The sequence below is a fragment of the Helicoverpa zea genome, chromosome 8 (genome assembly GCF_022581195.2).
Source record: "Helicoverpa zea isolate HzStark_Cry1AcR chromosome 8, ilHelZeax1.1, whole genome shotgun sequence".
Classification (NCBI taxonomy): domain Eukaryota; kingdom Metazoa; phylum Arthropoda; class Insecta; order Lepidoptera; family Noctuidae; genus Helicoverpa; species Helicoverpa zea.
In genome coordinates, this window is record NC_061459.1 from 3,760,090 (window position 1) to 3,786,134 (window position 26,045).

Below are 26,045 nucleotides of genomic sequence, written 5' to 3' on the forward strand. Positions count from 1 at the left end.
TTACTACGAGCGAACTCATCACGATTTCACTAACAATACAAGTTTCCCTCAATTTGAAGTATGTAGTAAACCTTTCCGACAAGGAAATTGACTACCCTGGTATAACAGTTACATAGTGCTCGCGAAGTGCCGCTACCCTTGAAGCTGTTACATTCCACGTGCAATCACAGGGAATTGTTATGTTGGTATACATTACTTAGTTCCTTTATTGAGGAAAGCAGTGAGGACATGATTATTATTGTTTTGTGGGTATACATCAACGTATACGGTACAGACGCCAGCAGGTCAACCTACCTGAATCAGTGAAATACCAATTGAACAGTAGCCTTCTTATATTGCGATGAGGTTGAAAATCTATTGAAGAAAGACAGATTGAGGTAGGATGATGTGCCGTCTGTTTTCGTTGTTTCTAACTGAGGAACTTACTCGATAGTTCTGTATCTCTGTTTTCGATGTCTGCGATAAAGGATAAATAAAAAATACCTTTAACTTACAACATTTAATTCCTTCCCAAAAAAACTTATATATAATGACTTCACACATAAGTATACAATATAACAATATTTATCACTGATTATTTCCTAGGCATCAGTTTGATATGGACTCCATTCTTAGATCGTAGCACGAGGTCTGCACTCAGTTCAGGCTCTTGTGGTGCTGGCAGTATGTAGAAGTTCTTGATCATTTCTGAGATAGTTATTTTCAGTTCCATCATCGCGAACTTTTGACCTGAGGAAGAAATACAAATAGTTTAGTACTTGTCACATCCATTGCTTAGGTTCATACCTAAAAATGTCTAAATTGGCAAATCTTTATACTGGCTGTTTCATTGTTATTTTTTTTAAATAAAGGTGAAATCCTAAGCTCGATGTAATTCATTTTGAAGAAGTTGTTTGGAAGAGTACCTAGTACTGAATGGCAATACTTGACCAACAAGGATATCGAACTAGTACTACTACTTACTGTTGTATAACTGGTAATATTAAATGCACCATTGTTTCATTGTGTGAACAAATTGGAGTACCTACACTTATCTATTGTGTAACTAATCATGTAATTTTATGGGCACCTTCTGAATGACTCGTCTAAATAAAGAATTGTACTAATTATAGATTGTTGGAGATCAAACGACCGCTCATATTTATTGCTGTATTTATGCTTAACTATATACATTGCTGGTAGCTGTGTTTATAAATTTCAGCAAAGTTATGAAATTGATTTCCTGAGTGATTCTATAAAGTTGTAAAGAGACCAAATCTGCAGCCGGGAGTGTCAGACTTTTACTGACTGAAACCCGCCATGTTCCTTCTTGAGCCATTTGCGTACCAGGGCCACGGTAACTCTTTCAAACAATTACGTAGCGATATGCCCTTACCTATACAATTTCTCGGACCAGCACTAAATGCCAGCCAACTGAAGGGGTTCTTCAGGGGTGCTTCGAACCTCTCCGGCCGGAACTCCAAGGGATTTTCATACAACTCTGGCTGCCTCTGGATCTGGTAGATGTTGATGAGTACCGAGGTGCCTTTTACTAGTGTTAAGCCTCCAATCTCTGAAAAAAATAAATGTGCGATTAGTCAGACTACAAATACAATAACAGATCATAATAATGATTATTATATTCCAACAATTCCCTTCTTAGCTAAATTGTATCGTGTAAATAACGTTTGTACTCAAAGAAAAATAAGCAATTAATTAAAAGCGCCTAAACGTTACAACAATGTGATTTAACGTCTGGTTTTTGTACTGAGTGCGATTTTTAGCTGCAAATGAGACTTGTCTACACAAATATGACGAATGCATTATCTTTGTTTTTTTTGTTAAAATTACTTGAATTAATTTAAAACTTGGTACACTGAACTTTCAGCTGGGACAACTACGACTAAAATGTAAGTATTATCTATTCATATTTCTCAATACCGGATCAGATAAGAATGACATGAAGGGACTGCCCTTCATGTAAAAAATCTTATCCAACCTCGTTAAGATATACTGAAAGTTGAACCTAACCTAATTAGGGCAAGGTTAGAAGATGAATCGATTTATTACATTATTACCATACTATTAAAATATTTTAACTACTTATTTCAATAACAAATAGTTGTAGTCAATATTGATGGAGACTACATTGCAGCTAATGCTAATTGTAGTTAGGTCAAAGTTCAAGAAGTAGGTACAATGATTGTTATATTATTATTTCGTCCAAGACTAGTCATATAATGGACTGTGATAATATGTTATTTGAATGAAGTACGTAATTTAAAATAAATAAATGTAATAGAAATAATGCTTGTTTTTCAACAAGCATTAATTTTTAACACAATTGTGGTACAAATATAAATCATTTTTGTCAATCTTTTGTAAAAATTAGTTGTATATTATTTGATATATTATAATTATGATGATATCTGATATCTTTAAACGCTCTTCTTTATATTATATTACCACAGCTTAGCTTAATACAAGGGCTAGATGATGATACTATTATGATGATGTTCTAAGTAAACTTACCGCAATCCCTCAAAATTTTTCTCTCGATGAGTGGCACTGGTGGGAACAGCCGCATCGACTCCTTGATCACCATCTCCAGATACTTCATTTGATTCAGTTCACTAAAAAATAAATTAAGCATTTAAATTGGTATGATTTTTTTGAGATTATTCGTAAATATACGAGTATTTAGTTGGACACACGCAAAGTCAATACAACTGGCTAACAGCCAGCAGCTTCAATCACGTCCTGTGCGAACTATTCCGTGAATTCGGATAAAAAGAAGCCTGAGTATATATATGTCATAAGTATATATATCTTTATATATCTTCCTTGTATATATATATGTATCGTATATATATCTTCCTTGACAAAAGGGGTTATCTGACGCTGAAATAGTTTTTCAAATTGGATTACCTAGTAGTCAAACAAACAAAATCTTCAGCTTTATAATATTTGTACAGAAAATTATTATAATTAATTTAGGCAACAGTTAACCAACACATCTTGAATTATCATTAAGTAAAAGAAGTCGGTGCGAGTTCTTTTACTAATGAAAGGTTTCCTTAGAATAGTTAAAAATATCATTAAAAAGTACGTCGAAAAAGTAAAAAAACTGAAAAGCTTGGGGCAATTCAAGTCTTGCCTACTTCGTTTCAGAAGCAGTTTTGTGAAAAGACATCAGGCTGTGAAATTGATATATTTTTTTCGTACGCTTTTTGCTTGTAATCTAAAACATTCAGGATGTTACTTCACTAGCCTTACCTAGCTTCCCAAAATGGGAAAATTGCATCCAAAATCACGAATTGGTAAATATCTATTATTTGATTTGGCAAACCAAACTTAAGGAAAATCGTACCTAAGTCACATTTTTGACATTAAGATAATTATTAAAACAAATAGGTAAACTGTAAACAATGAGTTAGCTTAAAAAGTTATTCAACTACAGTTTAAAGTCCTAAAGTTCTTTAAACTTTCGATAACATAATGTACCAAAATGATTATTATGACACGTGTAAGACCGTCAACAATGAGTAAGTTAAAAAAGTCTTATCAAATGCTTCAAAGTCCTTTTCAAAGTCTATAGATAAACTTTCTTTAAGATGGCGCGAGTATCGTTTAAAACTGCATAACGTCATTGAAGGTTTTACGGTGCGTAAATTGATATTTTATTTGTTTTTATATTTTTAGACTATTGGATGTCGACGAATCCGATATTTTTCGACTAATCAGAGAATCCTTACTAAGTTAATTTTAAGTATATTTTCCAAAATATTGTTGCTTACTAAGTTTACTTTTAGATAATTGATTATTATTGTACTCCTGTCCGTACTATTTTTTTTTTTTAATAAATTGTACCTAGTGTATTTTACTTGTATTCCTTGCTTCCTTGTTATTTGACTGCGTCGTTGGTCTAGCTGTCGTAAGTGCGACTGCTGAGCACGAGGTCTCGGGTTCGATTCCCGAGTCGGGCCGAAATCGCTTTGTGGGTTTAAGAAGACTTTTACAAAGCAGCCTGTAGCCTGGGAGTTGGTGATTGATACACCTGTGCATCGGAGAGCACGTAAATGTCGGTCCTGCGCCTGATCTCTCTCTGGTCGTGTCGGATTGCCGTCCCATCGGGCTATGAGAGTGAAGGAATAGGGAGTGTACCTGTGTCTGCGCAAATGCTTGTGCACTATAATATGTCCTGCGCAGTTGGCTAATCTCCTTAAATGAGAACAGGACATATCATCATCATAATTAGCAGTGTATTCTGATCTGACTGATATTTTAATTAGCATGTAGGTAGTAGTTATGACGTGTCTTTAACTAAGAACCTGTATTTAATATGAATAAATGTCATTATATTTAAATCAAGTGCACGTGTTAATAGTAATAACTACTTGCAATAAAGTACTACTACGTATTAGTGGTTTGTTCTCTTTTATTAGAATAACCTTTGACATGAAAATCCCGTAGAAATTAAGTAAATTGATATCAGAAACAATAAAAAAATGAGTTAGTACGAACCACTCACATTCGAAGCGCATTATGTACAAAGTATATTATGAAGTATCAATTTGAAACTTATGTGTCTACAAATTTCTGAGAAAAAGCTCTTGACGGACGTCTCTTTAAGTTTAGAGTTCCGGAGTTATCTCCCGAGCCTTTTTCCAACTATGTTGGGGTCGGCTCCCAGTCTAACCTGATGCAGCATTTTTTAATACTTTTTTAAATTCTAGCTACGTTTTCCTGTTCCAGTAGCTTACGTAGAGTTACGAGTAATTATGATAATACAGCAGTAGATTACAAAACAATAGATTAATTATATCATCAAGTAAAAGATAAGTGTAATTATAATTACTGTTACACAAACACGTGTTAGTCTAGTAGGAATCTCCTTCTGTTATAATTATCTACGATTATGTAGATAAACCTATTTAATTTTATTGCGGTTAAGTATAGTGTAACTTAAACGTGAATTCAATGTCAATGCAGCTGTTTATATATAATAAGGAATGTAATTAATATCTTGACATATTCTTATGAAGTTGAGTTTATTTCATAATATTATGTAGTTGGTATCAGCTTACAATAAAAGCGATATGTACAAATTTACACAACTACACCGACGACAGAGTGATCTGACTGAATTTGCTTATCTGATAAGCATTGATGCCTCGTGCTTTCTCTGTAGGTAGTGTTTTGTTATCACATTTTGACTATCTTCAAGAAAATGATTTGCATATATTTATTTATAAGTAGCTAGGTACATACTCTCGAACTTCAGTGTTCGTATCATCTCTATGCCGATGACCTGCAGCTTTACCGTCACACCAAAGCTATTAACTTAATGGAAACACTTGACAAAATTAACGCAGATTTAGAAGTGGTAAAGAATTGGTCTGACAGGTTTGGGGTGGTGGTTAACCCTACCAAGTGTCAAGCAATTATTATTGGAGGCTCGAGAGCTATGAGCAAAGTTGATGGTCTTGTCTTGCCACCGTTAGTTTTTAATGGTATCAACATTCCGTACAGCTGCACTGTGAAAAATCTTGGCCTACACCTTGACTCCACGCTGAATTGGCAATCACAGGTTGCAGCTGTCAGTCAGAAAGTGACCGGTACGTTGCGGTTCCTCTATCGCTTGAAAAACTCCCGGTTAACGTGAAGGCGACGCTTATGCAAACCTTAATCTTTCCCATAATCGACTATGGTGATGTTTGCTACTATGACCTGAATGCAGATCTGCTCAATAAACTTGACCGGCTTCTCAACAATTGCATTCGATTCGTTTTTAATCTCCGCAAGTACGATCATGTGTCAGCCTATCGAGCGCAACTTAAATGGCTACCGATAAGACAACGACGTGTGATGAGGGCATTAACTACTCTTTTTTCTATACTATATACCCCGTCTTCACCTTCATACTTAACCTCCCACTTTCAGTATGTGTGTTCACAGCACAACAAAAATCTCCGCTCCTCTAATAATCGTCTTCTTCATTGCCCTGCTCACCGTTCAGATATTATTCATTCTTCCTTCTTTGTGAAATCTATTCTTCTCTGGAATGAGTTACCTCTTGAGATCAGGATGGTTAACAGTCGTTATACATTTTAAAAAAATTACGCGACCACATCCACAGGAAATTGGCAGAGTCACTACCGTAGATTTTTTTTTTTTTTTAATTTATTTTGTCTCTCTTGGCAATTGTATTATGTATAGTATGTTTATGTATAATATATATTAGTATTTATTTTTTACGCTAAATATCATAATATATAATCTTTGCACCTACCACTGCTATTTCTCCACCACCCAAAGGTAGACTGGTAGAAAACGCCTAAGGCGTTAAGTCCGCCCTTGTACAAAATGTGCAGAAATATTAAATAAATAAAAAAATAAATAAATAAATACATAGCATAAATATGTTCAGTTTTTTTTAATAAGCTGATATCTACACTTCTACACTTATATAACTCAATATAATGAAGTAGAAAGAGTTTTTTGTTTGTTTGCTTGAACCCCCTTATTTCAGGGACGATTGCCTTGATAGAAAAAATATTATACAAGAACCTAATAATCGAGGAATGCTTTTTATTTGCGTGCGTGGAGAAGCTCCTATAGGATTCGGGTGGAACTAGTAAGAGAGATCAATGGAACTAAAATCTTCAGGAAGAAGAATACTTACTGGTATGTAGGATCCCTGTTCATTTCACTGCCGAATATAGTTTTAAGTTCGTCGTAGATTTTCTCTTGTACATCTCTGTGTTTTGACAGAAGGTACAGTGAGTAAACAATGCCTGAAGTCGTCGTATCGTGACCCTGGAAATCATGTTACAGTTTTACTTACTTCGTGTGTATGTAAATACACTACAAACTATGCCGAATTTACGTGGCATGATTACGAATGCAATGTTTTTTGTATATACCCAATTATATTATGAACGAATTTCATTCAGGCCTTCTTTTAAGGTTTTGAATTTACCGCAATACAAGGACACCGGGACTCCTAAGTCACTATTATAGTGTAATAAGTGAGTGACAACGTCGAAAATGTCCAGATTTTGATCTCTACAGAGAGTAAGAGTACGTCATGTTTCTTTTTAATTTAAAAGTTTTGATATCCCCCTCTGCCCACAGCAACCCTGATTATCTTCAGATATCACCTTCCCTCATAGCAACAATTGATTACGGTTTAAACTATGGAAAATGTTTAGAACTCAATCGTAGCAAAGGGTCTTAACTCGCTTAGGTGCTTTTGATGTACATATATTCAAATTCTTGATTAACTTGTGAAATAGTTTGCACCAAAGTGTGGTATTATATTGCCTGAAAGGGCAATAGTAAGGATTACTTGTCAGGTGTACTTTGATGATTAATTATTGGTATTTCGAGTAAACAAGCTTTACAGTCTTATTTTTCTCCTATGAGGCTCTCAGAAGCTTTCAAAAATGGAATTTTACGACTACCTTCTACAAATGTAAAGGCCGGGAACAACACTCAACCACTAAAGATTTGAGTAGAAACTTTCCGATTTCAATACCATGATTAAGTTAAGTAAGTTTTGATTAAGTCAGTGGAGCGTAGTTCAAGAACTCACCTCGAACATAAATGTGTCGACCTCTTCCCTGACACTTTCGTCATCTATCTTCTTGCCGTCGATTTCAGCTAACAGCAACAGGTCCAAGAACGCGTGCTTGTTCTTAATACCTATAAAATAATAACAATTGAATTGTAACTATTAATTGAATAAACAAAGAGCACATTCAATGTTCCACATTTATGTATTTTTTCGATATAATTCCGGTTGAAGTCTTAATGTCTTGAAATTATCTTCAAGTCGAATTATTATTTTGTATAGTTCGTTATTTATTTGATCTGAGAGTTCGTTTCTGTATATTTTACTCTGTGTGGGTATATTATTAGCTGTGTTCAATATTACGCCGTTTCTCATGACAAATACCTACAGTTTTTATCTTAAAATTATGTGTGCCTATGACCCGATATTATTACAATAGGTCACACAGTTATTGTAAACACTAATATCAATGATAACATCTACATTCGTGAAATGTTCAAAAAGAATACATAAATCTTAATTTTATTTGGTAAATTAACTTTGTATTTGTCAATATTCTTACCAATATCGTTGCTGTTGGCAAGAGTGGTTATATTAGCTTTTCTCAATTCTTCCCGTCTTGCTTCAATTACTTTATTGGTCTGTCCGTGCAGAACTTTCAAGGCTTTGTCTTGTCTCGTCTTGTAAGGCAGCAAATTGAAAATAGCGTCTTCACCGAAGAAAGGAATTTGCATCCTCATCGTCACTATTGCGGACAGTCTAAAAAATATATCGTTTGTTCAAAGTTCCATTTTTTTACTTCTATTTAAACTAAAGACGGCTATTACTGGTCCACAGTCAGTAATTTTGTAGAATTTAGAACACCGAACAGGAATTACTAAACAGATAGAGATTAACAAGACATAAACCAGAAACATTTCAAAAGAATTTTAAAAATTGAACTTACTCTTCAATTGATTTCACGTATTCAGACTGGCTGTGTTTCTGAGCATCCACGCATACACCCATTATGGATTCTAAAAAAAGAACTAGTATTAAAACTATTCATAAAGGTTTTTTCATAAACATTTTCGAAGACGTTCCAAATATGAAAATTAAAAAAAAACATTGCAATACTCTTGTATCTTAATCTCCCGCCATAATTTGAGATTGGAACTCTTCGATATTCACAAAAGTTCACCTGTCACATTATCAAGGGCCGCCAAAGCAATAAGAGGGAACATATCAATAGGGCCGCCATCGGCAAGTCCACGGAGTTTCTCTGTCAGATTGCGTTGGTTCTTGCAAAATACTGGCAAGAAGTTTTGTAGAATGTTGAAGTGGAAGGCGGGAGTCAGGAATTTTCTGTGAGTCTTCCATCTTTGACCTGAAATACAATGAAACATAATTTAGTAGAGCATAGAACAGTAAATAGAGTTTCTCATAAAGTGATCGGTTTATCGTTTGTACGGATTCAAGTACCTACTAGTTAATAAATTAATGACCATCAATTCGCAAGTAATGAATAGCAAAAGAGACACTTTGGATGAATAGCCAATTTATCAATTTCTTAAGTGTTCTTTGTTTCAGAAAGAATTGGGGTATCCCCGACAATCAAGACCATCAGAAGATTATTTTGAAAATTCTTTTTTATATTTGCTATACTATTTAAACAATTCTTTTGAAATTGCTGATGTAGGTAACTTTGGCTAGATTATTAGATTTCACCATTTTCACCCTCAGTTCCGCAACTTCGTCCGTGTTTCGAGGGAACTACGTCCCAAACCTAAATAAAAAGCAGCCTAATTCCATCTTCGACGATTACGTTCGATCGTTATGCCAACCTCACCTCAACCAGTTCACCCGTTTTAACTTAAAGGCTTCGAAAAGAAACTCACCTTCGCATTATAATATTAGTAAAGGATTATCTTACCCGTGGCAGTAAGAAGACCTTGACCAAGCCAGCAGGTCAGGAAGCTGTAAGACCTGCCTTTTGTGATGTGCTCCGTACTCGATACTAGTGCCTGCAATAATTATACTCGTTACTAATCTAGTCAAGGTTTTTCAATAAAGAAGTACATAGGTTTACTTATCGCTATGATGAATCATGTCTTCTAGCAATTGTGTACCTATGTTTTTCTATTAGAACTTTGGTTATCTCTATGGCCCGATATTTTCCCTGGCTGTATGTAAACTAAAATGTTGGCCGGCATCATAGTTGGCCCTATCGTTGGCTGACATTTTAATTCGAAGAATCGTGAATCCAATTAAACTTTTAGCAGGTCTGATGCCGGCCGGATAATGTGGTAAATAGACGTTCAAATACTTCTTCTTCCTCCTAGCCTTTTCCCAATCACGTTGGGGTCGGCTTCCAGTCTAACCGGATTCAGCTGAGTACCAGTGCTTTACAAGAAGCGACTGCCTATCTGACCTCCTCAACCCAGTTACCCGGGCAACCCGATACCCCTTGGTTAGACTGGTGTCAGACTTACTGGCTTCTGACTACCCGTAACGACTGCCAAGGATGTTCAATGACAGCCGGGACCTACAGTTTAACGTGCCATCCGAAACACAGTCAATGGTGTCTAAGATATACTTAGAAAGTACATACAAATACTTATTACATTCAAATACTACACGCTTCATATTTCATTAAGGTTATATAAAAATATATATTAATAGTTTCGTACACGGAAATAATTTATTAAATTAAATATCGTTCACGTATAAAACCTTTGGCATTGCTATTAGGATATGACCTTTTGGAATGAAGTAGCGCGTAACGTCACCTCACATTAATTCATTTCCGACCTCGTGATGTAAAAACTACTCATTTTTTAAATATCCAATGTAAATAAGAGTTGTCTATACATCTACGCACAAGGTTTATTTTTTTATGTTAATATCTGTGCTAGCATACCTACTCAACATTTGTCTAGCCTTTTCCCAATTATGTTGGGATTGGATTGATTCCAGTCTCAGTGGATGCAGTTGAGTACCACTGATATACAAGGAGGGACTGCCTATCTGACCTCCTCAACCCAGTTACCTGGGCAAACTACCACTTGGTAATTTGCATAGAGTTTATGTATGTAGGTGAGAAATATTAACATTTTCGGCAAAAAAACATTTATATAATAATTTTGACAATGCTTAGGTTCTAATTTATGATTTTATTTATAGGTACGGGCCATATGCGGGTCCGAATTACGGATCGCCATCTCTGGATAATTCATTATGGTAACGTAGTTTCTTCCACAGAATACCTACGTAATAATAGTTCTACCATACAATTATCTGCTTTGATTTTCCTGTAAGTCTAGAAATTCTTGCACGACAAGTCAATTAATTTTAATGCGTCAACGTTTATTTCCTACACTTATCACTTTATAGAAACCTGTTTTACGTCCTAAGAAAATGTAAATTTTTAATGTTTTTTTTTTTTTTTATTAAGTACAGATTTATTCGCCCTTGTCAATATTAATCAGGAAAAGAAATCAAAGTATACATAGGTCAACCGGTTAAAGAGTTTCGCAGGATTTTTTTTACCGAATTTGAAATTAAAGTACCTATGTAAGGAACTAGTTTGGCAAGTTGTTTTTGATCACCGATCACGTTAATTCAAATTCAAAACACGTGCCTTATGTTTTTGTGTAAATAACTATGTATAATATTTTGATACTACTATGAAATGATTAGCTAAGACGGACACAAAAATATGTGGTTTATGTTCTTCTCGCTCTACCAAACAATAACAACAATTGCGATCGAACATTTTTAAAATGCCTGTAAAACTGAAACCTTTGTACGCGAATATTATCCTAGCTAGCAGCCTCGCAGTGGATATTGCTTATGACATTTTGGTGGAATCTCTACACTATTAAGCGCGATTTTATAGTGTTAATTTATCGTACAAATACCGAGTTTGAATAATTAAGAACTAAATACAGCTTTTTTTGTAGGTAGATACAACTTACCTCAGCATATTTAGGATGGCACATAACCACGTAAGGCGTGGAGAAAAAATGAACTCTGAACGCATCGCCATATTTGTTCATAAATTTTTCAACCAGGTTCAAGAATTCTGTAACAAAAAATATCGAATATTATATAAGATGAAGTTAAATTCGTTTTTACATCTACATTTGAATTTACAAAAACACTAAGGCGCCTTGACATTTGTCTAATTATTGTGGAATTAGCAACGTTCTGACCTACCTACATAACAAGTTAAAGCTGTAGATTTTAATGGATATGATAATACTAGCTTGCATCCGCAGTTTTGCTCGTAACTCTGTGAGAAACTACGCACAAACGCTAATAATATAAAATAGGGTTAAATTATTTTGATGTCATTATTTTACAACCTTTGAACCAATTTAAATTTAATACAGGAATAAGGCTGCCTGCCCCTTTCAGCTTTTTTGTAGGACAGATAATCGGACCGATTGTAGTAGAACGTTCTGATTAGGATTTTCCGACTGACATTTTGTAGGACGTGTGCGTTGCACTTTTGCTATCAGTGTATTCTCAATTTTCTCCTGCAAAAAATCGGTCCCCAATTAATCAAACGTGGACAGGCAGCCTTAATCAAAACGTAGGTATGACATCTAGGTTTATTTACGAAAGAGCTAGCAGACATTGAAATATTTACGAGTTAGTGTTACATCATTGCTAAAAAAGATAAAGAAAAGCACTCAGGTGTTAATTTGAATTGATTTATTCTCTACATAAAATCAAGGTCACTTTAAAACTTCTAGGTTTATACCTAAATAATTATGTATAACTACTATGTGATAATAGTATCTTTGTGCGTGAATGAATGTCATTTTAAGTTGTGTCAAACAGATAGATGTAGTCATGTTTATAATAAGAGTATTATACCTAATTGATAGCGCTAGAGTTTGGAACAACAATGTTCGGCAGTCAAAGGTGAGAGGTAATTAGGCCGGCAGCACACATCCGGTTTCCTGATCCGGTTTCCTGATCAGGAATCCTGATTCGGAAACCGGAATGCTCTTTTTTCATACAAAATGTTCACAAGAGCGCACACGTTCTTACTTTTTCCGGACGGAAAAAAACCTGACATTCGGTTTAAAATTTTCTCCGTGCGTTCGGGGACCCAGAACGGAATAAAACCTGATGTCGTCATTCCGAACGCAGCGCTCGCGAACAATTTGGTTTGACCGCCGCACACATACGGAAATTTTCATTCTGAATCAAGGTAGCCCTGTTCCGAATGGACGTGTATCAGAGCATTCAGAGCCCGCCTGTGACTGGCTTTTTATATATGTTTTTATTTTTGTATTAAATATAATATTAAAAAAATCCTGTTTATTGAACAATTCACAAACGTACACACATTTACATAAATAAACACCCAAAAATAATGAGTTTTTTTTTATTTCTCTCATATGTTTGCCTTTATAATAATAATAATCAATTTTTATTGAGATAATACAATCCATTATTGTTATAGTTCGGCCATTCAGAGAATGCGTTCCTGACACGTCGCGATTGAACTGACGACGTAACTACATTCATTGATTATTGATATAATAATGTTGTTTTAATGCTCCTCAATTGTTAAAACGGTAAACAACCAGCAAAAATATTTTTATCGTAACTGCAACGCCATTGCAAAGTTACGTCGTCAGTTCAATCGCGACGTGTCAGGAACGCATTCTCTGAATGGCCGAACTATAGTAAAGACATTTATGAAGTTCATCAAAGGATTTAATGGACTTTCTATAATAATTAATAAATAATTCTTCTGGGTATGCTCGTAATTTAGCTGTTTTAACATAGAATTGACTTTCGGATAATCTTTGAGCATTCTACGGTTGTACCCAGTAACGTCGTTTCCTCTTTTTCTTGTTTAGCGCCAGTAAAAGTGCAACAGCAATCAATTCGTCATAGTCCATGATGTCGTGCCTTCAATATGGTTCCTCTTTACGTACTGGCCATGTAAATTCCGAATGAAAAAAACCGAATGTGTGCGCTAGTGACACGGAATCCCGAATCTTAATTCCTGATCAGGAAACCGTATCCGGAAACCGGATGTGTGCTGCCGGCCTTAATCTTGGATAATAGCATTAGTTATTCTTTGAAACACGATACATAAAATATAATTAAGCAATGACGTCCCAGCCGATAGTCGGCCATTGCAGCTATTCTCATACATATAAGGAGATCAGCCAGCTCAGCCCAGCACAATTCATTTAATAGTGCACAAGCATTCGCGCAGTCACAGGTGCACTCTCTATTCCTTCGCTCTCATAGCCCGATGGAACGGCAATGATCTACTATTTAGGTAATTAATGACAAATGGGTTTTTTCGATATCGAATAAAAATATACATTATAGCTCGTTTTGAAAGATCATCTAAGAAATATTCCTTAGAAACAATGTACCTACAAGATAGTAACAATTAATCAATCAAACAGATAAATTATATATCACTAGCCGTTTTCCCGCGGTTTCACCCGCGTCCCGTGGGAGCTACTACCCGTACCGGGTTAAAATATAGCCTATGTTACTCGCAGATACTATAGCTTTCTAATAGTGAAAGAATATTTAAAATCGGTCTAGTAGTTTTTGAGTTTATCCATTACAACCAAACAAACAAACAAACAAAGTTTTCCTCTTTATAGTATTAGTATAGATGATAAGAAACTTATTTTATCAATTACTGTCTGGTTAGATAGTGTTGAATTTAATTTCATGTAAAGTTTGAATTAGAATGAAATTATAAGCAAAAGTACTGTTTAATTATAGGTAGGATATGGGCTGCTTTTTTTCTAAGGTAAAAATGGTAACTATACAAAATATTTAAAAAGATGGCAGTTGGTGGACTATCAAGTTGTTCCTTAGATTTGGTAACAGGTTTTTGGAATCTATACCTGTTTTTCAAGGACGAGGACCTCTTATAAATTCTTATCGCATTTTTTTAGATTCAAGTTACGTTTGTCTATATGATTTGATTACTTTTATAAAATATTTAAGCTATATTATGTAACTAGTATTTGCATTTTTTTAAATCTATAATAATTAAGTAACATATTTTTTAGGATGCGTAATCTTAACGGATCTGTAGAACGGATGTTCTTACACTAATTAAAATTATTTTTAAAATTAAGTCTTTATCTAAATAAACATACCTGAAGATTTGACAACAAACAAATGCGCATTTCCCACCAAAGGCAAAGGCGAGGGCCCTGGCACGTTAAACCGTCGGCTTTCCTTCACCAAACTTATCCATGACAACAACAAAGCGAACACTAAAACCGCTAAAAGTAATAACAAAATCATTTTTCCTAATCACAACACTGACACGTGCTACTCAGCCACATCCAATGAGGTTTGTAATGAAAATGCGAGTCAACAAGCTGGTTAGCACGATTATCTGTGAGGAATTAAAAAAAAAACTGTAGCGGTCAATGTCAGTGTGCGAAATGAATTCAAATATCGAACGTTTACTGTTTAACAATATGGACACATACAACCATTCGGACATAGGTAATCAACTTTATTACTATTAACGTTAATAGTTACAATCATTACCTAATGATAATAGTTCGAAATAAATTGTATCGACAGATAATGAATTGTTTTTTATTGTGTAACAAAATGATCTAAATGCTATCCTATCTTATCACTAACTGTTATGTCTGCATATAAGAAGAGAATACTATATTTTGAATAGGTAATACTTAATTAATAACCTTTTAGACTAAATAACATTTACAATGTGTATTAAGGCTGATTTACATTGAGTCAATAACTGACGTCAGTGTAGGCGCCGAAAACTGACGCGTGCTATTTACACGAAGTCAGTGTAGTGTCAGTGTTTCGTCAGTAGTACTGTACTGACTTCAAATCAATTTACACGATGGCAGTGCCGGGTCAGCACTGACTTGTCAGTGGACTGACGTCAGTTACTGACTCAATGTAAATCAGCCATTACAGTGTCAACATATTATAAACACACTTGTCTAAGTAATTCATTTATATTTATTTATTCAATACGTCCAAGATAACTTTTAAATTCGTATGGTTACCGGATAAGAAAGGTTTGTTACTAGGTGATATACCTATTAAAAAAAAACGAGTCACGAGTTGTTTTTCTCTATACCACAAACAAGAATTTCAAAGCTGTTTTTAGTACATGTCTACCTAACTCGTTTCTCTACGATTGATTAACCTTCAGCAAAAATATCTAATTAATACACGATTTACCCAGCCAATGCTATATTAGCCAATTACATAAGACGTAACCAAGTGCGGTCATCACAATATTATACAAAAGGACTGAAAGTCTAGAATACTGCACTATACAAATTACAATAATACCTCATGAAAATAGATTACCAACTAAGTACCCATTGTAAACTATTAACTAGTTAAGTAATGGAAAAATGCATCATAAACTTAATTACATAGGAAGAAACATTATTAAAAGGTACATACTATTTAATAATCATTCTAAACATAAAGATAGAAAAGAGTTCCTTGTAATAAAAATGTTTCAGACTTTTTGTATACCAAGGAGGACACTAAACGACATTAGAAAATGAAATGAAATAAAAAGTAATCGAAATCGAATTTCAAATCCCGCGTCCTATTCTAGAAAACCCCTAATAAATGAAAGGCAAAGGTATTATAGTGTCATACAGCCTAATTACAGAGGCCCAGGTGGGCGTGTGCCAAGAAATTCGTCGTAACATAGTGCAATGAGGCGCTTAGTATACAATGTGCGAGCGCACTACATGATGTGAATTCTGGTTTTGTTCAGTGGCGGATTTACAAATTTGCCGCTAGTAGGCCATTCAATTTTTGCCGCCCCTAATGATTGTGAACTTAATGATACTTCTGTCAGTTACTAGATTTTTTTTGCAACCCGCTATGTAACGAAGAGTTTAATGTTGACCTAACAAGTTCATCTGACAGCGACTTTAAAGCGTAAAGCCTCTGTAACTTTTAAACGGCTCAATTGATTCATTTGATAAAACACCTGTAATACAAAAAAAAAAAAAAACTAAATTGAAATCGGTTCATTCGTTCGTGTAGGTACGCCGTACCCCGCCGTACGCCGGGTAATCAGTGGCGTACGCCGCATCGGGTGGCACCCGGGGCGCAATGATATCTAAAGAAATTAGAAAATAGTAACTGTCAAGTGAAATGCGAAATTTTGGAGTCTTGGATCACAAAAATACTCAAACAAGTTTGAAAAAAACCAATGTAAAGTGAAAAAGTTGCAAGCGCAGCGAGCGCGAAATTTTTCGAGTTTCGGGACACAAAAGCGAAATTATTTGGGATACAGAAGTCCTCCACCTCCTGAACAGCTTAGAAATCGTCAGCGTAGAGCGTCAGTTGTTTTTGCTACTTCGGTGCTTTAACTTTTTGTTATATTGGACTCAAAGAGCGCAGAATGAATCAGAAGTGATGAAGGAACCGCGAGCGAAGCGAGCGGATCTTTCAATATATTTTTATTGAAACGCTATTGGAATATTTTAAAATTCATGATCACATAAACCTAAGCATATATTACAGAGCGTTTATTAATCGTTTATTTATATATGGATTGTGTACTCGCATAATTATAAAAAAAAAAAACTAAAAAAATTAGCAAAATTTGCCGCCCCTCTAAATCTGCCACCCTAGGCACTGGCCTACTTGGCCTATTGGTAAATCCGCCACTGGTTTTGTTACTGTACTTTGCAGTATTATGTAAGTCACATGGAGTATGTATCAAAATTAGTAAATGCAAAAGGTATTTATTTTTAAGCCCTTTCATATTACCTCTATATATATTTTTGTCCTCGGATGTCATGTATTTCTTTACATCGTTTCATTAAGTGTCTCAAATATAGCATATAAGCTATCAAAAAAATCGGCAATTAAAACTTCAGGTCAGCTAATAGAAGCTTACACATATTTTTGTTTAATTTTATTAGAAATCGCATTTTTTTTTCTAGGTATTCGCTTTGATTCCTTTATGACAGACTAGCCGTTTTCCCGCGGATTCACTGCGTTCTGTGGGAACTACTGCTCGTACCGGGTTTTTTTTTAAATCGGTTCAGTAGCTTCAGAGCCTTTGTGGTTTATAAAAAACAAGCAAAAAACGTTTCTCCTTTATTATATTACTTGCATACATTATTTAAACTGGGAATGTATCCTTTACCGTTAATCTAATTTAAACTGATTCCAAAATCCTTGTACAAACGTTAGTTTGCTGCATACACATTGATAAATTCACTAACAACAACGTAACCTAGAGATTTGTATGCCCCACGAGACGAGAAGACGTCGCGACGTGAGGACACTAGACCGAATGTTGCAATATCACAGTTTTTAAACTGATATTTTTGACGCTTTTGTTCTGGATTTTGAACGTGAATTGTTTGGAAACTGGCGGTTTGTAAAACTTCGTCTTTTTGGTGTAGATAAAACGTTCAGTTACTTTGTGACTTTAATAAATAAAGTAGCTGCTGGTAGCTGCGGTGTAGGAGTAAAGATTAAATTTTGTCGTAAAATTGTGTGTTTATTTCTTAAGAGTATCTAACAAACCAGAGACGACGTAGACATGTTTTTCACTTTGCCGAATACATATATGAGAGGGACGCTCAAACACGAGCTTATGATAAATTGTCATACTCAAGTTAATCGTATGCGTACGTCAATATGCAATAGAAACTGTATGAGTAAGCTATGACAATATGTGCGCTATATAGGTACACTATATGCTGCGTTACCTCTCCCTTGAAAAATGTTGTTGTAAACATAGGTAGTGTTCTGTAGTTTCCCCCAACCCCTATGAGTCTTTACTCGCGTTAATGTCTTCGTATAACTAGCTGAGAACGTAAAACAAGTTAACAAGATATGAGTAGTGTAATCTCACTACATGGCCCGCATGGGAATTATTGCCAAGATTACATGCAGGTTTGCTCATCACCACAAACTTTGGCAGCATGCAAAATTAGAAGTCTTATTACCGCAAATCATGCCTTTACGAGTAATGTGTAATTACCTCTATACTGCTTATTGTTTCCAAAACAATAATATACACAGGTTGCGAGTGTTGTATGGTTGCAGGTGGCAGGTTGAATGTGTGTGTTGAATGATAATTTAATTGGAACGGTCATGAGTACGACATTTCCAGTTTCAACTTATTTACGAGGAAGTAATGATGTAGGAAATGGAGCAAAATTGTGACACGATGGTATCCCAGAGAAGGTAAAAGGAAAAGAGGCAGACCACAAAAAAGATGGGATGATGACATAAGGCAAGTTGCAGGCGTCACATGGAACAGGGTGGCTCAAGAAAGGCATGAATGGAAAAGGTTGGAGGAGGCCTTTGCCGACTGGCAAACAGATCTGGAAAATGTTAAGAAAAATCAGATAATAGATTAGGTCAAAGGTTTAATTTTAAGTTGATAAGTTCTATATGTATATGTATTGTTACTATGATCTGAATAAAAAGGCTATTATTATTAATGATGTAGGAAAATAAGTTGTGTAAACTGATGATAACTAATTCTAAAGCCCTCACAAGCTACTGTAATATGTATAGTATACCATATCTTCCTATAGAATAAACAGTTTAATTTAGGAAACCAGCCACTAAAACTAAAACAACAGAAAACGTAAATGCCACTCACACATTCAAATGTTTTGTTTGAACACTTCTCACCATAAAGCCTTCCCAAAAGTTTGGCATGGCTGTTATGGAATCCAGGGGAATATTTACCTTTAAAACTCTGTAGCCAAATATGAGTTTAATGAAGGTCGAACTTCAGGGTTTCATGTGGCTCCCGTATAATTTTATTATGCAGATATGTTTAAAATTAGGTTGGCTTAACGTCGCACGCGCAACTCGTGAGAACGAGGTCAGAAAAGGGTTATTGGGTTTTTATATCAACGTCAGCAAACGCATAATAAAATATAGCAAAGGTGAACTTTTGTATTCTTGGAGGGACGGATGTTTTTACATTTTCACACAAAAACTATAAAATAAAGACGGGAAATTCAAGTATTTTATAATTTCTGATTTCGGTGTTATGTTTGCATACAGCTCTAATATCACTTCAGGTTTTATATGAAGGTGAACTAAACTGGTTCTCAAAGTTAGTCACTTCACCATTTATATCGACAAAAAATATTTATTACATAATGTGTTATTTATTACAACTGTATCCGCTTAGACTGGAAGCCGCCCCATCATAGCTAGGCAAAAATCTAGTTAGATGATAATCCTACTAGGAACAAAGTGTTTGCGAATTTTGGAGCTCATTCGCTTTCAACGTATCAATGAAACTTTTTTTCAGAAACATTTATTTATGAAATGTGGTACAGCTTAGTAAATGAGCAAGCTTTTATGTTCTCTCGAGAGATTTAATCCAAAGCGTTATGTTTTTCATTTCATAATATTACAAGTATCTTGTTTAGAACAGAATAAGTTGTAAAACTTACTGCTGTGTGTTACTTTATTGACTCATTTCGCTACATTGAAATAATTAAACAGGCATTTCCTGTGCATGCGGTCAGGTCATTCCCAAAGAAGAAAAAACTTAGGATGCAAAAAATAAGATGGGTACTACATTTACATTTGAAGGGTATGGGCTATGTCATTCTGCGGTCAAGGTTGAGGATTATTTTATTAGGTATTTTGAACTTAAATTACATTATCACTAAAAATTAAGTAGGTATGAAACAGGGGTAAAATACGTATTACCTTCAGCTATCATTAAGCTAGCCATATACCAAGATAATAAATTCATCTTTAACTACTCGATTGATATTGAGTTGTGTAGCAGTGAGTACGTCATGCTCCCTTAGACGGCACTGCTTGCGGTAGCGTCGGCGGTCGGGTTGCCTCCCTCCCTCAAAAATGTGCGAGGGGGGCGATGGCTGATCCTCGTGTTATGCTCGTGAACGGGTGCTGCTTGTGGTGCCAGGTCGTCTTACTGACTATACTATAAGTAGCATTATATAATTTTGTAAACTCTTTTCATATATTTCTTTTTTTTTCTGGCTGAGCGGTCCAATTTACTAGATTCATTACTTACCCATGTTGTACATTACATAGGGTTGCAATAGAATATCACATGAAGGTGGGCACTCCCTCATAAACTATTATAAATATTGGAGGCTATACAATTTTTTTTTTCACATCATATTTATTCAATGCTTGAGTTAGACAAGTCACGTAGGGTGAGTGCTAGCTAGCATGTGGTAGATTTTATAAATCATTTTGAAATGTAATTTTATTTTATTTTATGACAATATTGCGTATTGCATACTGCAATATACTCATTGTACTTTGTTGAAAGGTTCTTTTAACCTACAGACAGACATGTGTTGCTGGGGAGTTTGTTGCGCCACTTCTTCTTCCCAGCAAAAACACATAGGAAGTGGTGAAGGGTGGGCGTTTTGGGGGCTGTCTTATGTAATTTTTTTCTGACGTTCGAAAAGTGCTGTTTTGCAGCCAAGTTTGAATAAATGAGTTTTGATTTTGATTTTGATAGGTTCTCAAAAAAAAAAACACTCGTTTAGGTACGAGTACGCAATAACGATATTTATCATTATTTAACATTATAAACATATTTGGCCTTACTACAAAAACTTTAACCACTGTTTTACACTTGTCTAAAAAAAATGTGGCTCCAAAATGAACCATATGTCAACGTCATAATTTGACATTTTTTTAGACAAGTCTTAAACTGACGTTAAAAAGTTTTTGTGGTAAGACGGATTATATTTCAATGCCATGTACCTATATTATTTATCCTTATAGAAAAATAAGTAGACGGAGATCAACCGGTTATCGATTAATGTTTTTGTATTTAGCGATTAATCAATATAATAAACTGCGTATTAAAATTGAACCTTATAATTAATGCCAAGTACAAAAGTTCACGTTAGCAAAAAATACTACTACAATAGCGTAGTATATTTATTGTACAATAGCATATTTATTATACAACTAGCTTCTGCCCGCGACTTCGTACGCGGATCCTGTCCCTTATGCCAGCGACTACGGGGTCAGCAAAATCAAATATCTGAATCGTCTGATATTTAATTTAAGGGCCCGTTGACTTGAAAACAATGGAATACGCATAGCCATTAGAAACGTTCCATATATTTAATTTTTGTACTTCAACGGCAAAAGCACAGCAGACTAAAAACGCTGAGAACTGAACCGCATAGACGTGACCATAGGGATAAAAGTAGTGATTCTAATTAGTCCGCATTTAAGTTGTGTGTGTCAAAAATATTACACGTATTATTACGTAAAAAAACATTAAATGTTACTGAGATGACAAAGTCGTGATGACTTAGTGGAAGTCGTGGTGGTTTAGTGGGTAGAGAACCAATCTCTCAAGTATGAGCGTGCGTCTTTGATTTCAGGTCTGGCAAGTACCTGCCAATGCAACTTTTCTAAGTTCGTATGTACTTTCTACGTATTACTACGTAATTATACGTATTATTACGTATGTTTTGGATACCAATGACCGTCATTTGGAGGGGATGTTAAACTGTAGGTTCCGGATATCATTCAACATCCTTGGCAGTCGTTATGGGTAGTCAGAAGCCAGTAAGTCTAACCAGTTTTACCAAGGGGTGTTGGGTTGAGCGGTTAACCGGGTTGTGGAGGTCAGATAAGCAGTCACTCCTTGTAAAACACCCAATTGCATCGTGACTTTAAGTCGACCCTAACATAATTGGGACAAAGGCTCTTGAGATAATAACGACAATAATAATGAGATATAAGCACCGCAGGGAGGCTGATGACGGGGAGTAGCGACCCCGCGGGGCATATATACTGAGTTCTCCAGGGAGAGTATACCGTCCCCCATCTCCGGCCGGTCGGAGTGAACCATGACGGGGGTAGGTCTCACGCCTCTGGCTTGGATTGACCGTCCAGAGTGGAGTCGCTAGAGCAGGATTAGTAGCCCTGCTCGGAGGATAGGTGCCTCGTGGTAAGTGACCCACAGGGAGCGCGTAATCTGCGTTTAAAATCCGCCGAGGTATCCTCACACTTCAGCCGCTCATGTCCCTGTTGCCCTCTTGTTGCTATTCAGTGACTGATTCCCGGGGGGGCCAGTAAGTGAGCTGGCGAGTCTCCACCTGCCATTTTTACATGTATCTAATACATTGTCATCGGCAGGTGTGTTCCCGTAGTTTCCGCATTCCTAGTCCATTAGCATCCCATCACAATAGCCCAAGTAGTATTCATCCACAGTTAGCAATGGTATAGCACAGAACCGGGGATTGTCTTTTCTTTTTAACGACGTCCACCGGGGATTGTCCTTGGGTTCATTTCTATAGTGTATAAAGGGATAATCGTCGGTTTTGTGTCACCATTTCATTAAAGTTGTCTCAAAAGGGCTTCAGCGTGTTGGCTTCGGCCTCACGTTTGCCTCAAGAAAATTTGGCACTCTGCAGTCCCGAGGTCTGGAAGAGACATACAAAATAATAATGAGATATACATAACGCAACAAATTCGGAGAGTGGGGACTCGTGACGCCACGTCTAGGTATGTAAAATTTGTACTAAGCAGTGATTTAACACAAAATTCAAGCGTGTTATATCTTCTTTATTATTTGTATGTGAGAAGGAGAAAAGAAAAAATATGTGTCCATTATTTTAGGGTTATCTAAAAGACGGACTAATTACTTTTTTTGATTCACCATACTTATTTCATAACATTCATTTCTATACATTTCAAGTGTAGTATTGAAGTTCCACATCAGGTGTTCCAGATCTTCGATGTTTATACGTTAATAGAGAGTGCTTATCAGATTGAACCACTTTTGCTAAAACATCATATCTTTATAGGCTATAGTCTGGCTGGGCTCCTGGAGTTCCACATCAGGTGTTTTAGATCTTCAATTTGTATAAGTCAATAGAAAGTGCTTATCAAATTGAACAATTTTTGCTAAAACGTCATACCTGTATATGGTACAGAGAAGAGAAGTTCGGAAGATTAGCGTGTACAAACAAACAGACATACAGACATACAGAAATACAGACATACAGAGAGAATTTTTTTTTTGGATTTGTGCTCCATTACTGTTCCTAAAACCCACCCAATTTTTTTTTAATATATTCAATGTACAGACACAGTTTTTTTACAGATTTATTATATGTATATATATGTACAGACACAGTTTTTTTACAGATTTATTATATGTATATAGATGACAATAGCCTAACCTATAAAGAAACTAGATAATTAGCTGTTTTGTATCCACAATAATCTTTGATATAACGATAAATCAAGTTACCAAGCAGCATCTTATCTATATCATTGTCAGTCATCATCACATAACAATTATAATGATACCTGGTAACAAAACCTTTGAATTCACACTATGTTATCATAGAGATTAAAAAATAACTAATCAGATGAATTACCTAGAATATGTTAGGTAGGTATTTTCGTTATGTAAGACCAGTTTCTCGCGGTGAGAAGGGCCGAAGTTCGCTAAAGTCTTGTAACACATGCTTCTGTGTTACAAGAAGTTAGTCTAACAAAGTTCTAGGTCTAAGTTCGTCAGTCAGCCATGTGGTGTCAACTTAGACCTTTGAGGTCGAAAGCAAAATGATAGCTTGATGTTGAGATAACTTAATCTTTTCTTGTGTCTTTGTATAGTTTTGGGATTCAGAATATGGTAACACGTCATGTTTTATATATATCTTCCTTCCGTTACTTAATATTATGAAAATGACGAGTTTGTTTTTTGGTTTGATTGCGCTTATATCAGGAACGATTTAAAAATCCTTTCAGTGTAAGATAGACCTTTCATCGAGGACGTCTATAGGCAAACTTGTATCCTGGTGCAAGAGGTAATTCCCAAGGGACATGATTGAAACTACTGGCGGAAGGACTTTTACGTTTTTGAAATGAAACTTTAACACCCAAACTCTTGTACTTATACTGATTTCGCAAACATTCGACTTCGCTGAATTCTATCATCACTTACAAACTAAAGTGAGCATTCTATCGATATTCCCAACGGTTATCACGTCTCATAGAATCTCATATTATTTTAAGCGTCCGAAGGCCGCAAAACCGTAAGGACCAGTTTATGACGACGTTCTTGCTTAGGTTTTACATCGCTACTGTAATGTGTTTTCAGAAACGCTTACATTTTATAGACGGCGATAAAGGCTTCGATAACATCTCAAATAGCTTTCATATTTTTATACTTTTAAATCTAAGATATCAAAAGTACATTTTGGTATTTCGTGTAATAAGTCTAAAACCATGTTCTATAATTCTCGTTTCATTGTTCAAAAAGTTATGTTTTATGTAGCTCGCAGTTATAATCCTTAAATAATGTAGAGATTGTTTACACTGAAACCTTACGCATCTAAGATACCAAAAACCTACAGAAAAAAAATCATGTAAAAACAGACACACACATGTCACCTCGTCGTGTCAGTCCATATAATGAATAAAATTTGATCAACAATATTAGCAAAAGCATTATATAATATTTCCTTAATATATTATGTGCACGTTATATTGAAGTTGCTTATAATTTAATAACGAGTGCATTGTTAACATTACCTTTCTATAGCGAATTGTTGCTCGAACAACAACAGTTTCCTGGAAGCGATACAGTTCACAAAAGCTTTTAATATTTCCTTATTGTAAAAAGGCGAGGATAATGATACGCTTGGTCTTTGCACGGAGAGTTTAGGAAAGCTGAGACCGTAGCTCTCGCCAAACTTTTTGTCGTCGCGGAATATTACGCGGACCGCCCCATATCCTGCCTCTGCCGCAGAGGCAGGATATAGGCAACAGATGCATACTTTTGCTCTTAATTCAGTTACCAGTTCAGCAAGAACTGCAGCGGATGGTAAGATTAATATTTTTTTTGGATATGGATTGTATTCTTGTAATATTTCAACAGCCGATTTTGTGAATAGCTCATTTGATTTGCCAGGTCATTTGGTATAATGTATTGTTCCTCTTTATAAAGTTTTTTTTTTTTAATGAAGTGTTTGTTACCTTTTTCAGTGTATAAATAGATTTACTATATACTAACATTATAAATGCATTAAAATGTCACTATAAATAAGTTGCCTTGGACAATCGGCGCCAAAAAGGTAATGACATTAATACTGACCTCTAATAATAAAGCTGGCTAAAAATATACATATTTTTATTCTTAATTAATACAAGCACTTATAAATACATTTTTTGTCGGTCAGTACTCCAATTAGCACATGGTCTTCTAGTCAATTAATTTTGGAAATCTCAAAAGCGGGCTGAAAGGACCAAAAAGGTTTGTCCTTGAATTTCAAGCAGTTGTTAAGTGAACAGCGTTTCTCGGCGACCCTTATCAAGTGCAGACGGCTTCTGATGTATTTTAAGACAAACGTTTGGTACCGAATTTTAATTTATTAGCTAAACTTGTTTCTTATGCTAAAAATATTGTTGTTATTGCGTTTGAAATATGCAATATGCATTAGGATTTCAAGATGACACGGAACTATAT

At 35.3% G+C, this 26,045-nt stretch overlaps 1 protein-coding gene across 1 annotated transcript; it reads right to left on the minus strand.

The window, feature by feature from the left end:
* Nucleotides 1–484: 484 nt before the first annotated feature.
* On the minus strand, nucleotides 485–14,926 carry LOC124632321 (cytochrome P450 4d2-like). The gene is made up of 11 exons (XM_047167111.1): nucleotides 14,695–14,926; nucleotides 11,512–11,618; nucleotides 9,468–9,558; nucleotides 8,736–8,921; nucleotides 8,502–8,571; nucleotides 8,118–8,314; nucleotides 7,577–7,686; nucleotides 6,665–6,798; nucleotides 2,512–2,612; nucleotides 1,376–1,552; nucleotides 485–729 (listed from the first exon to the last, which is right to left on the minus strand). The coding sequence occupies exons 1-11, from the start codon at nucleotides 14,843–14,845 to the stop codon at nucleotides 575–577; spliced, it is 1,479 nt and encodes a 492-aa protein (XP_047023067.1). The 5' UTR covers nucleotides 14,846–14,926; the 3' UTR covers nucleotides 485–574.
* Between the last annotated feature and the right edge of the window lie 11,119 nt (nucleotides 14,927–26,045).

Bases quoted from the DNA above. Each gene is read 5' to 3' on its own strand.
- LOC124632321 (XM_047167111.1), bottom strand. From the start codon at position 14,845: ATGATTTTGTTATTACTTTTAGCGGTTTTAGTGTTCGCTTTGTTGTTG. The intron at 9,559-11,511 runs GTAAGTTGTATC...TAATTATTGCAG, and splicing joins GCCATCCTAAATATGCTGAG to GCACTAGTATCGAGTACGGA. The intron at 7,687-8,117 runs GTAAGAATATTG...ATTATTTTATAG, and splicing joins TGCCAACAGCAACGATATTG to GTATTAAGAACAAGCACGCG.